Source organism: Anas acuta, chromosome 1 (genome assembly GCF_963932015.1).
Source record: "Anas acuta chromosome 1, bAnaAcu1.1, whole genome shotgun sequence".
In the NCBI taxonomy this organism is placed as follows: domain Eukaryota; kingdom Metazoa; phylum Chordata; class Aves; order Anseriformes; family Anatidae; genus Anas; species Anas acuta.
In genome coordinates this window covers 192,101,977-192,115,905 of record NC_088979.1, presented here as the reverse complement: position 1 = coordinate 192,115,905, position 13,929 = coordinate 192,101,977, and the positions used below count along the sequence as shown (strand labels likewise).

The following is a 13,929-nucleotide window of genomic DNA, read 5'->3' as shown; positions in this document are numbered from 1 at the left end:
ATCTACTTGGAGCCAAGTGAGCTTTTAACTTTGGTGTTTTCTTGCTCCATCTGGTTTTTGGTAGTTGCATGAGTCTCCTTGGTGAAAGTCCCACCATGTCACAGGTGCCGCTCAGTGACTGGATGTTTGTTTGTCTTTACAATAAACTTCCGAGAGGTTAGAAAACCACCCTCTTCATATCTTTCTGCCCTCTTTACAAAGAGGAAATGTATTTACTGTGAAGGTTTTTCTTCTCCCAAGTCAAGAAACATATCTGCTCCTTTATTTCAGCCAGCGTGACAACAGCTGCAGCAGTTTACAGGTTTCTTAGCTTTTCTTACTAATCCCACCAATCTACAGCACTAACACTTCACTGAGCCATATCCAAACAGTGTTTCTGTAAGCTATCTGGTGACCATGCACACGCACAATAGGGCTCTCTCTTTCACATCAACTTATACTTTTCCTAAGTTGTCTGTCCTGGGGATGGGGAGGAATCTCCTGTTGTCTTCTCTACCCCTTTTTTTTCCTGTGAAAGTTTCCAGATACATGTTGCCTCTACTGTATGGGTTGAGCCATTGTCCAATTATTCCTTTAATCACTAGGAACTCATTAGGTGGCCTTCTTCCTTATACGCCTTTGGAGAGAGTGAGTCTGTCCAGATATCAGATCCCTTTGGAAAGATGGGCATTGATACCACCATCCTATCTCTGACTCTTCAAGTTTCTCCAATAACTCTGTGCAAGTCTTTTCACCCTATCTAGTTCTCCAGGTAGCTGGTGGTGAGCGGCACCTTTCCACTCGCAAGCATCCACTCAGACATGCACTGACATAATAAGGGCTTTGCATCTGTAGGAGATTACGTCTGGATTCTTCTCTGCACTGTCTGTGATTTAGACGGATTGTTTCGTACCTCAGTCTCCTTCAGCAGTAACTTCTCACGGCTCACAGAACGGCTCCTCATCCCATGGTACTGGGAGAGCTGCCTGTGAAGTGCTGGGGGCTCACCTTTGGGGTTGTTTTGAGGTTCAGCTTAGCCAATGTACAAGAAGAGAGCTGACTTCATGAGTGTTTTACACCGTGTACAAGGCTTTGTGGATGTATTTATTGCTTTTGGTATCAGAAATTCTGTAGCATTTAGGGTAACCTCTACGTTTTTAGTTGCATGGATTAAACACAAACACAGTTGCAGGAGCAGTGAATATCGTGAAGCAAACACTTGCCTTTAAAAGGGAAATAACTGAAAGAGCTTGTATCAGCCCTCAGCTGCAACTTCAGGTTCTGAAACTTAACAGCTGCAAAAGCCTACCACTCCCTTTCCCCCCTCTGCAGCTGACTTGTCTCTGCTGCATTCAATCACAGCTCTGATCCGAGGCGTAACACTGCTTGCTCTTTTCTCATTGTTTTCTCTGTTCTCAAGGCGCTTCTTCAGAACTTTGCTTCTTTCCTAGAAGCATTTTTATTGAGTCTTTGCCAGTGGAATTGAGTGAGAAGAGCTTTGTTTTACAGTTTTACGCTGTCCCTCTAAACACTGTCCCTTTGTGAAGCTTTGATCCTTAAATTATATCGCAAACAAACAAACAAACAAAAAAGGCTCTATCTGGAAATGATTACATTCCTTCAAGTCAAATAAGAAGTTAGTCCAAATTTTAAAAAATACATTAGATGAGACACTATCCTACAGATTTTTATTGGTTTCAGCTTACGTTTAATTCAATCTGTTCACAGCATTGTTGAGATAGATGCACCACAGTGCTGACAACACCAGTGAACAGCATTTTAAATACTTCCCTTTTCCCAAGTCTTATACTAAAAAGTTGGCCACGTAGCATGCTGGTGCATCTACCTTTTCCCAATGCTGTTGTCTTGATTGGTGGGTTTTGAAATGAAATCCTTTCGTTTTGTACTCTCAATCCAAGAGTCGGTTGGCTTTTGTGATTTAATCACTCTAGCAAAGTCATCCTCAAAATCCTCTTATGTTCCCACAGTATGGGCAGTGAATATAGCTAGGACCGAATTGTGATCAAAGTCTCCAGCTAAGCCTTGTTGCTTGATTAGCGCCTCCTAGACAAAGCCATTTAAATATCTGAAGCTTGATTTGAACCTGCTACTGGCAATAGGATTAATAACCTTAAAATACTTTGAAGATCTGCATCCCTGGGGAATGGAACTTGATACTGAGTTTGCTGCAGGCGGTCTTATATTTTTGCATTCCCTTCACAGGCAAATCTCCAAAAGAAGCATAAGGAACAAAACATTTTTCTAAGTTCACGTAGCAAATACAAAATGAGAAACAGAGCTCAGACAACAACTGAGCATTGAAATGACTCGTTAATTTGTCTCTGTGTTTCTTCAAAACTTTTCTTTATCATTTTAACAAAAATGTATCAGGATGAAATGAACAGGGCTGATTCTGTGCATCAGTGTTTGTTCCTTCTGCAGAAGTGTGCATGGTGACAAGAACACGAGAGAGGGGAAACGAGTAGGACCAAGCACTCCAGTATGCACTTTATGAAAATACATCGTTGTCCTGCATTTGTTGTCTTCTCCCCTTAGAAAAATAACTGTGTTTTCAGTGCTCAACTGCTACGGGACCAGCAGACATTTTCCTTTGCCTTACTTTGTTCCTTCACATTTTTGACACCTGGAGGCTATTTCCTGTTTAAAATTCAGTCTGTTCTAATACTTTAAGGGCTAGAGACACTTGTGTTCATTTCTGTTCTCTATTCTCTGATCCAGTACTAGTAGAAATCACTGATTCAAAGCAGCTCTCTGGGCAATTGAATCATTGAATACAGCACACTTGTTCAACTTTCTGATGACCATCATAGATTTATTTTAAGTCCATAGTTAGGTGGAGGATATAACTGTGGATTCTGCCTTCTAGATCCTACCTTTCGAGTAGGATGGATGTAGTAAATGTGTGGTGTGCTTGAGAATCCTGCTACTTTGCTGTAGCCAGCAGTGCAGAAATTGTGCTGGGACATCTGCGTGGAGATCCTTGAAGGCGTGTTGCAGTCTGTCAGTAAAGGTTACAGAAATACTTCTTCATTCAATGGGCGAACTCAGTCAGTGTTGGACTCCTCTGAAAATCCAGTATTTCTAAACAGTGCCTCAGCCTGCTAGTGCATTGATGTGGGCTTGGCCCATAACCGGAAAGTAATCCCAGTTAGCAGTACCAAAAAGCTGAAATGCAATTGAAAAATTCTGGCACGTTGGCTTGAGTTGTGGAAACCAATGCGGTGATGTCAGTTGGAGTTTCGCCACTGGTTTTGACATGGCCAAAATTTTACTTCAGCTGTGTTACAGGTCAGAGCAGAGCATGTTTGTAAAGTTGTTTCAGAATCTGCCTTCCTGCCATCTCTCATGCTATTCCAGGCTCAAATTAGTTCTAAACTTAGAATTCACTCAGGCACATGAACACTGAAATAATAATAAAAGATATTTTGTAAAAATAAACCAGAGTGAAGGTTGATCTTCTGATAAAGGTACCAATTTGGGACTTAAAAAATCTGTTTAATTCCCAATTTGGTCACAAATCTTTTGTATAATTTGGAAGGTCACTTAATCTCTCTTGGCCTCAATTTCTAAATTGTAAAATGAGGGTAAGTTGAACTTTCTCCTTTGTTACACAGTGAGTTTTTCCAAGTGTGACCTTGCTTGCTAAGTTTATATGAAACATATAAGAAGGCAGACAGCTCAGGGTTGTGGGGGTTTTTAAGCCATTAGCATAAGAAAGCAGTAATAGTAACACATCTAGTCATTTGGATCATCAGGGCCTACAGCATCTCTTTTCCATGTTTACAACAGTGATGAAAACTTCAAATTACCTAACCAGACCCACGTTTGATGTGGTTTTTATTATGGGCTAGGAAATATGTCTATGATATTGTATAATAGAAAAAAAACACAGTAAAAAAATACTGTAATAACAAAATATAGGAAATGGGATGTATGCAAAGAACTATATCGAAAAGGAAGTGTCAGAAGCTCTGGTTAAATATACATAAATTCTACCAAAAAAGTTTTTAAAATATTTCCAGGGAGCTTGAAGATATGTGGTATGAAAGTGATACATTTACTGAGTGCCAGAAGAAACTAAACAGAACTCTCTTTTCCAGGTCACATGAATCAAAGTAATGAAGCAGACAAGTGGATCAAGGCTGACACAGAAAGTGGCGAAGTACGTCTTAAAAGCCAAAGCTGGATCCAGTCTGTCAAGCTGAAGATTTCATAAAGGCAAAATAGCCAAAGCGATCAAATCAAGAAATTGTAAAGGAACATTTCTCTAAAACTAAGAAACATTGTTGATACGAATTCTTATAAGAGACAAACACTATTTAAAATGAGGGCTTTTTAAACTAAGATTTGCCTGTGACTGTGGCTGGTTGTTAACAGGTTTGGTTTACTTTTCCAGTCTTTTAGGAACTACACCATTTTACATATTCAGAATTTGTATATCCAAGTCAGTCTAAAAGCTGGTAACTTTCAAATAAAAGTTGGGGGCTATAAAAAAAAAAAACAAACTTAAAACACCTGGTATTTGAAAATATGAAAATTTACTTTTAAGGTAATCTGCTCTGCAAGCTATATTACGTATTTTAAAGAAATATATCTTTCCTGTGGGACTTATATTGGTTTATGCAAAATGTGGAGAATTTTCTTCAACCAAATTGTGTATTTTGGATAGGATAAAACCACTTTCAGAGCTGTAATTTTTATTTGTTTTGTGTTTAACTCCTAAGCAGTTTCTGCCTTGTCAATGGGCACTTTATGTGTCAAACTACTTGTATGAAATGATGACACCAATTCTGTGTTGTCCTGAACCACTTGTGGATAGAATTAGCAAGTCTAGCTCTGTCTACCATTTGTCTATATAGAAAAACTTAAAAAATAAATTCTCAAAAGTGCAAGAGGTCTGGTTGATTTCAAGAAAGAGCACTCCACTGCCAGGACTTCAGATAGATTTCATTTGAATATTCTCCTAAAATAAAAGCTATTATTGGAAGCTATTGGGCTAATTAATTTAATCTGTTTGCTACGTTTCCAGTAATTTACTGTCAGCCTTACATGACCGGACTCTAAGCTCTTGGAGGCAGAAAGGCAGAGGTAGGCGAAGGAAGTCTGTGTGCCCTGCACAAGAGACCATTGTTTTTGTGGAGGATTTTGTGTTACTGTGATACAAGCACACAGTAAAATTAATGGAGCTTTTAAAAGCCTTTCCGTTTATGTAGGGCCTCTTGTAAAAGAAGTACTGAAGTTTGTGTTTTACAACCAAAATGCAGGAATACCTGCCAACTGAGTGGATGGAGAGTAGAAGAATTTAGAGTGTCAGCTCGGGTTTTAAATTGTATATATGTGTGTATGTACTTTAGATCATAATCAACATAAAATGAACTTCTCCTTTCCTATCGGATTCCAAAAGGGGAAGCTGCCCCTTGTTAATGTTCTGCAGAAGTAAAAGGCAGCATTTTTACTTTAATTAAGGGTGGTAAAAGATTCCACATTGTTTCCCTTTGTGTGTACTGTTTGCTTGGATGGGGTGGCCACTGTTGTCTATGGCAAATTATATATATTTTTTAATATGCTAATATATAAAACAGTAATAATATAATTACTGAAAGCAATATAATATTACTAGTTATTACTAAAAATATTATACTACTGTTAAAAATATATAAATTTAATAAATGTGTAAGACTTTTAGGTTTTGTGAACATTTTTTGAAACTATTACTTCCTGAGCATTGCAGCAGACAAAGTGAAAGAAGCACTCCTAAATTTATACTGTATTTGAAAATAAGTGTAGTAGATCTTTCACAAAATTGAGTCAATTCAATGGTTTCATTATTCACCCAGAATACAAAGATTGTCAGCCTCAGCAATTAAGGTCTTATTTATTGGGACTGCTGCATCAGCTATTTAAGGGAAAACATAGTAGGAAAGCATGTTATTTCCTCCATGTTCAAAATTCAGCAAGATAATGCATTCATATTCTAAAACGTGCTGTAATTAAACATCAGGGTAGCCAGTTATTTCCTACAAGTTTAAATAAGCCATCAGAAAAAATGATGCTACCAGTGAAGCCACTCTGATTATATTCCTTCTAAGCTAATAAATGCTGAGGCTCACTAAATAGTGAGGCCACTAGAACTTTAACATAAAATGCCAACAATGAGCTGAAGGAAGTTAAATGTTTGGAAGTTTCCACCAAAGACATTTGAATAATGCTTTATTTTGCTATAATGAGGTGAAACTATATCTAGACAAGGAAAGATTAGTGGGTTATCAGTAATCATGATTTGAAGAGCATATCCCATGTATGCTCATGGCCCATTTCAGGGAAAAACATATTCTTACAGCTGGAGAAAGATTTGTCTGTAACACTTTTCTCATCTGTGCTCTTTTCCTTTGAAGCTCCTGGCTTTGTCAGCTGCCAGCTAGCCTGCAGTTCAGATCTGAAAATGTAACCATCAGCTGGCTTAGAGAGGTGAACTTGCAGCCTGAGAGGCCTTTGTAATAATTAGTGCTCTGGGTGCGCATGTGACTGTTGAAAAGTAGAACTGTGCTTAAAACTGTGTGTACATGTGCACGTATAGTTGTGTATTAACAAATAGGCAGTCACTGTGCTTCCTTGTTCAAGAGCACTACTTGATGAGTGTGAAATTCTGTGGGAAGTCTGAGTGTTTATGTTCTGGAGAAGACCTTCCTGGCAAACGAGAATCCCAAGCACATACAGATTTATTTATTGCTTACTCTGCGTGAGACTACAAAAACTTCTCCATATTGAAAGATGAAGACAGCTTGAACCAACATCTGAAAGTCAGTAACGCGTTTCAATGCAGCTGTCTTGCTTGAAGGCATACGTGCTGCAAGAAAGGTTCACAATGCATGCTTACTAATTCAATAAACAGTCTTTTATTAAAGGATGATTAATTTTAAGAAAAACACCTTGTTCTTTTCATGCTCTTGTGGGAAAATAAATAAATAAATAAATAAATAAATAAATAAAAACACAGCAACACCAACCTTGAGCTGTAGGTGTTGCGCGATTTCTTCATTTGGAAGAGTTTGTTTAGTCAGGCTCTGACTTGTGTTTTTTGGTGAAGGTGTTACCACCCCTGCCATACCCAAGCCGGGCAGGAGGATCAGCATCATTATATTCTTGTTTCTCCAACTTGGCTGTATATTTCAAGGCAGCTTGCCTGCAGCAAGTGTTTAAAACAATATATATGTCAAGGGGAAAAACATTTTTCAGAGGCTGTTCCTACAAAGAACATTAAAAGCTTCTTTGTCGTAACTGAAGCTCTCAGTATTATAAGAGGTGTCGTGGAAACTAGGAAAGATGGTAGCTGGTTAAAGTCACAGAATAAATTGGGTTAGAAGGGGCCTGTGGAGACCACTTAGCCCTAGTGCTGCACGAACCAGCTCCAGCTAGACCAGGTGGGCACGGCTGTGCCAGCTGAGCCCTGAACATCTCCAGGGATGGAGATCGCACGGCCTCTCTGGGATCCTGTTCAAGTGTCTGACTGATTAAAAAATAGCTTTGTTGTGTGGAATCAGAGCACTCTGTATGCCAGCTTGTGTCTGTTACCTCTTATCCCAGCAGCGTGCACCTCTGAGAAGAGTCTCACCCTCTCCTCTTTTATGTATCCCCTGGTCCCGGAGTTGCAGGCAGCAGTAAGGCCTCTCCCACCCCATCCCTTCTCCTCATGGCTGAACAAACCAATTCTCCCGGGTGCTCGTTTCACACCCTGTGCTCCAGCCCTTTGACAGCCTTGGTGGCCCTCATCTGTGTTTGTTCCTGCTGACTGGAGCCTGCGATAGCTGATCCAGAAGAGGATTGCTTTTGGGGCCCCAAAGCATGTCCTGTGCCATGTCTCCCTGTCCTGCTCAGCTGTCGCCCATTTCCTAATTCTGTGACCCCTCTGATCTGCCCCAGCATTTTGTGGCCACTGCCCCCTTGCAGTGTTGTTAGAACACAGAAACAACGAACACAGAAATGGGGGAAAGTCAGGCCTGCTGAGTGACAGACCTTAACAATAAGTTCACGAGCAACCCTCCCCTCTCCCTCCTTTCCAGGCACCGTGTCTCCCTATCAGCCCAGCAGCTTCCATTGGCTCCCCTGAGCTGAAGAAACTCGACCCATCGCTTGCAGTCTTTTGAAAGCCTGTTTCTTTCCACCGCTTCTGCAACTTGGCTCTTGGCCTGCTCCCAGCTGCACAGAGCAGCCGCCCCCCAGCCTCCCTCCCCTCTGGCTCTTGCCTTGCTGCCTGCAGGCCAGAAAGCTCCCTGGGGCCAAGCACACGCATGTGCTGGCTGGGGAAGAGATGGCTCCACATCTCCCATCCTCTTCAGGAGACACAGCCTGGCCTGGTGTGTCACAGTCACTGCATGGTAGCCCTCCTCCCTCCTCAGCTCATATGGTATATGGCCTATAGACTGCACTAGGAAAAAAAAGAATCCAAATGGAAGTGTCTGTTTTCTGGCAGTAATGTCACTACGATATCAGTAATATTATTATTTGTTGCTTTTCTAAGTAAAAACCAAGAAGGTGGTTACAAAAGAGCCAGACATACACAGCTGTCTTGCTTGCACCACCACATCAGGAAAGGGGAAGAGGTGAGGGTTGGAAAAGGAACACAATTAGTGAGGCAGGGAGGCCTCCTTTTCAACCACGGCAGGGTATTTTTTTAGGTAGAACACTGACACACTGTATTAGCCACATGAACACAAGGCTGGATCTGTTTTTATATTAGGGAGGCCTGTACTGTTGAGGAATGTGTGCACAAGTTATACGAGCTATAAGCTCTAAGCTATAAAATAAAAATCATCTCATCCAAGTCCAAATTCCTGTTTTTCATGGAAACTAATGTATAGTGCCTGTCTGAAGTATGTATAGGGAGAGCTGTTACAATTTTTTTGGAAACTTTTGCTGTCCCATGCCTGGAGCTACAGTTGATTAGTTTGCCAGAAACAGCCATTCGTTAATCATCAACACATGGCAAAATGCATTGTTTATTTAAGATACGCCATACCATGATAGGGCCTGTCTATTTGTTTATATGGTATCTTAAATGAGCACACTGATGAATAAAAGCATTTCAGTAAGTAATTACAATTATCTTTAGAAGCAAGTATCACATGGTATAAGTCAGACAAAATTACTGGACCAAAACCATGGCTTGAGCAATATTGGAATAAGTAATTCAATCCTTACCCAAAGTTTCTGTCCCTTCACTGAGAGGGGTTAGCCAGGAAATACAGTTCTGCATCATGGTTTGACTTTTGAGCTGTTCCAAAATTCAGAAATGTTTGACTGTGTCTCTTATAATTAAAGCAGAGATTTAGAGGTTATAAGGTGAGGTTACAAATAAATAAATAAATAAATAAGCAAAAATCAAGAATGAAAAGTTTTGAAAAAGAAAACTCTAGACATGGACAAACTGTAAAAAAAATGCATGAGAAACTAAGCTGCAGAAGCAAGTGGAGACAAGGCAGCTAGCAATAAAAGCAGCAAGCATCCTGCAAGCATCCTCCAGGTTACAAGAAGTGGTCAGATTACATACAATTTGGAGTATTCCGAGGTTCACGCCAGCTACTGTAGCTGAGCTATTTTAGAGTATACATTTCAAGTGCACATGAAAACTGAAACATGGCAGTCCAGGAGCTTCCATTTAGCAGAGAAGTTTCTGCCCATGTCACACCTGAAGGTCAATTTACAGTGCGTGAGAAGACAGTGCTATGATATTTTTGGTGGCTGTCTCAGAAGAAAACTTAAGAGTATTCTTATTACTTTACCAACTCATGTATAGGCTGTCTTCATTTCTGGTTACCTGGGTGTTGGACTCCCAAATCCTTTGTGTCTTGAGACCTGAATATTGGAAAATATTTGCTCTTTCAAGAAAATAGTGTTCTTGCAATCTCCTTTCTAACCAACAGCAACCATCAAAAAACAAACCAAACCAAAACCAAAAATGAAAATGTTCTCCTAATGTCTAACATATTTTAGCCATTAAGAAGCAATATAATTTCCATTTAAGAGGCAAGAATTGTAAAAGTAATTGTTGATGAGTCATTTGTTAAAGAAGTAGTCATGAGTTTAAAAGAAACTGACTTCATATCAGTTCTGACAAAAAGAAGGAAGCATTTCATAATTTCAGCTTGTATCAGAAACAGTGTGACCAGCAGGGCTAGGGAGGTGATCGTCCCCCTGTACTCGGCTCTGGTGAGGCCACACCTCGAGTACTGTGTTCAGTTTTGGGCCCCTCGCTACAAGAAGGACATCGAGGTGCTTGAGCGGGTCCAGAGAAGGGCGACGAAGCTGGTGAGGGGCCTGGAGAACAAATCCTACGAGGAGTGGCTGAGGGAGCTGGGCTTGTTCAGCCTGGAGAAGAGGAGGCTCAGGGGCGACCTTATTGCTCTCTACAGATACCTTAAAGGAGGCTGTAGTGAGGTGGGGGTTGGCCTGTTCTCCCACGTGCCTGGTGACAGGACGAGGGGGAATGGGCTAAAGTTGCGCCAGGGGAGTTTTAGGTTAGATGTTAGGAAGAATTTCTTTACTGAAAGGGTTGTTAGGCACTGGAACAGGCTGCCCAGGGAGGTGGTGGAGTCACCATCCCTGGAAGTCTTCAAAAGACGTTTAGATGTAGAGCTTAGGGATATGGTTTAGTGGGGACTGTTAGTGTTAGGTCAGAGGTTGGACTCGATGATCTTGAGGTCTCTTCCAACCTAGAAATTCTGTGATTCTGTAATTCTGTGATTTCCTTTTGATCTCAAAGAGCAGCTTTTGGTAAAACCAGCGTACCTGATATCCTTTTGGTTAGAAGCACTGCTCTGGCTAGCAAGGCCTTCTGATGGCAGTTTTGCACTCAATAAGGTTAATAGAGACCTACACCTTTCTCAGCTCTTCAGCTAACTTTAAATGGTACTTGGTGTTTTGAAGTTTAATGAGAATGTTACAATGAAGAGTGAAGTTTCTCTGAAGCTGTCAATGTGCTGCCTCTTGCAGGATTACTCTTAAGTGAATCACAACTGACACAGCCTTTTCCTACAGAAGCCACATTTTACAACATGGAGAGTTGGCTTTCCCTTCCTCTAATAGGAGAAATAAATTGCACCAGTATCAGTCCCACAGTTAGATTATCCATGATTATTTATGTCATTAATTAAAAGGCCATTAGCCTCTAGATACAGAAATATGCAGCAGGATTGTCAGTCCATAGGCCAATTTTTAAATTTAACATTTAAATAAACCTGGCACCAGGCTAGTATGCTGGCAAATATAAGCTCAAATGCTACCTGATACTGGAAAGAATGGACAATTTTTATGCTCATAACTATTTCCTATGAAGCTGCATTGGACTTAAACTTCAAGAACTTTGTGGTTACATATGTTTTTTATTTTAATCAAATGGTAAAAATGAAGGTTTGAAAAAGTATGTGACAGTACATGAGATATGTCTCGATACTTGCAAGGCTCATTCAATTAAGATGTCTGCTAGGACTGGTTAGTGTTTAATAATAAGCACTGGGGAATTCCTTTGGCAAAATAAAGTATACATGATTTACAGATTTTGCTATAAGATAGCAACTTCAAATTAAAAACGTTTATTCTATTGCTAATTTAGAATCAAAGCCACTAGCATTTTTAGTTCTCCAGATTCGTCTAATTTTTTAAAGAGATATATCTTCCATCTCCTTGACTAGGGAACGAAATATCCCTGAAATGTATGTTTCTTGCCTGTAGTATATAAATTACACCTGAAAGCAGCTTTTTCCAATACCTTCTGTGAATATCTAAGAATCTGAATAAGATTCTTAGGGAAAGATAACACTGGGTGGAGATGTGTGTCTCAGGGCTGCTTTTTGTTTTGAAAAATCTGTGACTCTCTAGGGTTTTCTTTACAGTAAAAATAACCGATTGGGAAATTCCTTGGCCGGGACAGAAGAGTTTAATCAAGATGTTCAGAGACCCCATAGCATACAGGATTCAGGCAGAGGCACAATCTTGGATCATGCAAAATCCAAACTATTGCAAGTGAGTTTCTGAGAAATCAACTCAGCTCTTTGGTCATGGCACACCAATCAAATTGGAACTTGCTCAAACTTTCATTCCTATTACATCTCATTTCTACAGGAGGATGTATAAGCAACCAGAGCACAAAAAGGCTGCTTAGTGCTCTAAACAAAGATATAAAGGCACAGAAAAAGGAAATCAACAACAGTAATCTGGGATTAGAGAAAACCCCTTGAGGCTTAATATGAGAAAAACTGTAAGTCAGAAAGTTATTAGGAAGTTAAAAGTATTTAAATTATTTTTTTTTCATATGAAGAGTAGTACATTTAGAATATTTTTTTTCAATTACTACTGACACTTTCCATAGCTAATACATAGCTAGCAATCTAATTAGAAGTAGATGTTTTGAGAAAGAAGTTCTAAAATGACATTAAGCAAGCTAGGCCAGAGAGAAAAGAAAAAAAAAAAAAAAAAAAAGAGGCCTGACAAGTAAAAAAAAAAAAAAAGGTAATGAGAGCAGAATTGTCTGTGGTGAGGCAGAGGGAAATAAACCAAGGAGGGTTTGGAAAGCATGAAGCACATAAAATATCTTTTAAGTTGCTAAGCATCTGCATGAGTTTTGTAGTCTCTGAAGTGACTATTAAACCCTGGAATGATTTAGCAAGGAGTGCTCACTCTACAGTGGTCTTGTAAGCACTGTAAGAGTGGAGTTAGCATTCTCCTGGTGTGGATACCCTCACTATATAATCTAATGTACATATTTCTTACTCTTATTGAAGTATTAAAGCTTGATCAAGTTATATACTCAGAATTATCAATCCTCCTTAAACTTTAACTCTTTTCCAAACAGTTTCAGTACTGTTGGAGTGTCTGGCCACTGTGCAGCTAGGTGTAAGGTGACTGCTCTGTTATGCTCTTAAACACAACGGAAGGGTGATTGATCCGCATCTTGGAGACACAGAGCTGAAAACTCAAATCGAAAACTGACCAAAATGGACGCCATGGGGAATCAAGAGTACAGGACCATTTACAACAGTGGAGAAATTGGACTGTTTTGTGGTAAATGACCTGTTTTTTCCAATTGTAGTATGTTTCACTTATACTTCATTAAACTGTGTTTATGATACCTTGACTCATTCGCTGTTTCCATGCTATATTTTGAACACATGTCCACAACAATGCTCAAATCTACTTCTGCCCTATACTGACAGTCAGTTGTTGGGAAATATACTCCCACAGGCTCCCACAAACTGAGTGAGCTCAAGTACTCAGCATGATGGCTGAGCATATTAGGCCCAGCCTGGTTTTCTCCCTCAGATTCCACATTTCTTTGTGTTGATACCCTGTGTCTGTATAAACTTCCCTAGCAGAACCTTTTGTGCCATAAAGACAGATGGTGTCCCTATTTCTCTTCACTTCTGGCTGACACTAGAGTATATAGATATCTACATGGAGCCATACAAATCCTAAGGCAGCAATATGGACAGTCCCCAGCCTCCCACACCCACAGTTAAAGGAGCAAGATGAAGATGAAAGGAGCAAGAAGATGTCAATGAAGACAGACCTTATGTTTTTGGGTTTAAACCTAAATTAAGATTAGGAAATATCCTCTTACTTGGTAATATTTCTACAGTACAGCATCTTGAGAATCTGGAGTTGCTTTCGCCCTTTCCAATGACATTTCAGTGCTTTGTAAGATTAATGCAACTGGAGACATCCAAGAAATGGAGATAAAGGCAGGCTGTGGCCAAGTATTGGATACAGGTCTCAGTCATCTGTAAATGAAACAACAATGCACACAGAAGTTAGAAGATTATGGGACAGCTGGAAGAAAAAACAACATAGCACACAATTTGTGTTTGGTTGTGTCTGATTTGTGGGAAAATGATGTTTTAAAATAACCCTGTGGAAATAAAGTTTCTGGCGCAGCAG

General features: G+C 39.9%; 2 protein-coding genes across 3 annotated transcripts in view; one reads left to right on the top strand and one right to left on the bottom strand.

The window, feature by feature from the left end:
- The window catches only part of FAM185A (family with sequence similarity 185 member A), a 48,288-nt gene extending 43,783 nt beyond the window's left edge, over positions 1-4,505 (top strand). For both annotated transcript variants that reach the window (XM_068669873.1, XM_068669872.1), the window contains one exon: positions 4,101-4,505. In XM_068669873.1, the coding sequence (XP_068525974.1) occupies positions 4,101-4,216 (116 nt within the window). In that variant the 3' untranslated portion in view covers positions 4,217-4,505. The remainder of the gene's footprint in view (positions 1-4,100) is intronic.
- Positions 4,506-6,510: 2,005 nt separating this feature from the next.
- Positions 6,511-13,929, bottom strand: part of FBXL13 (F-box and leucine rich repeat protein 13) — a 70,844-nt gene continuing 63,425 nt past the window's right edge. The window contains 4 exon segments of the mRNA XM_068670167.1: positions 6,511-7,089; positions 7,091-7,183; positions 13,613-13,691; positions 13,694-13,772. Of these exon segments, the coding sequence (XP_068526268.1) occupies positions 6,900-7,089; positions 7,091-7,183; positions 13,613-13,691; positions 13,694-13,772 (441 nt within the window). The 3' untranslated portion in view covers positions 6,511-6,899.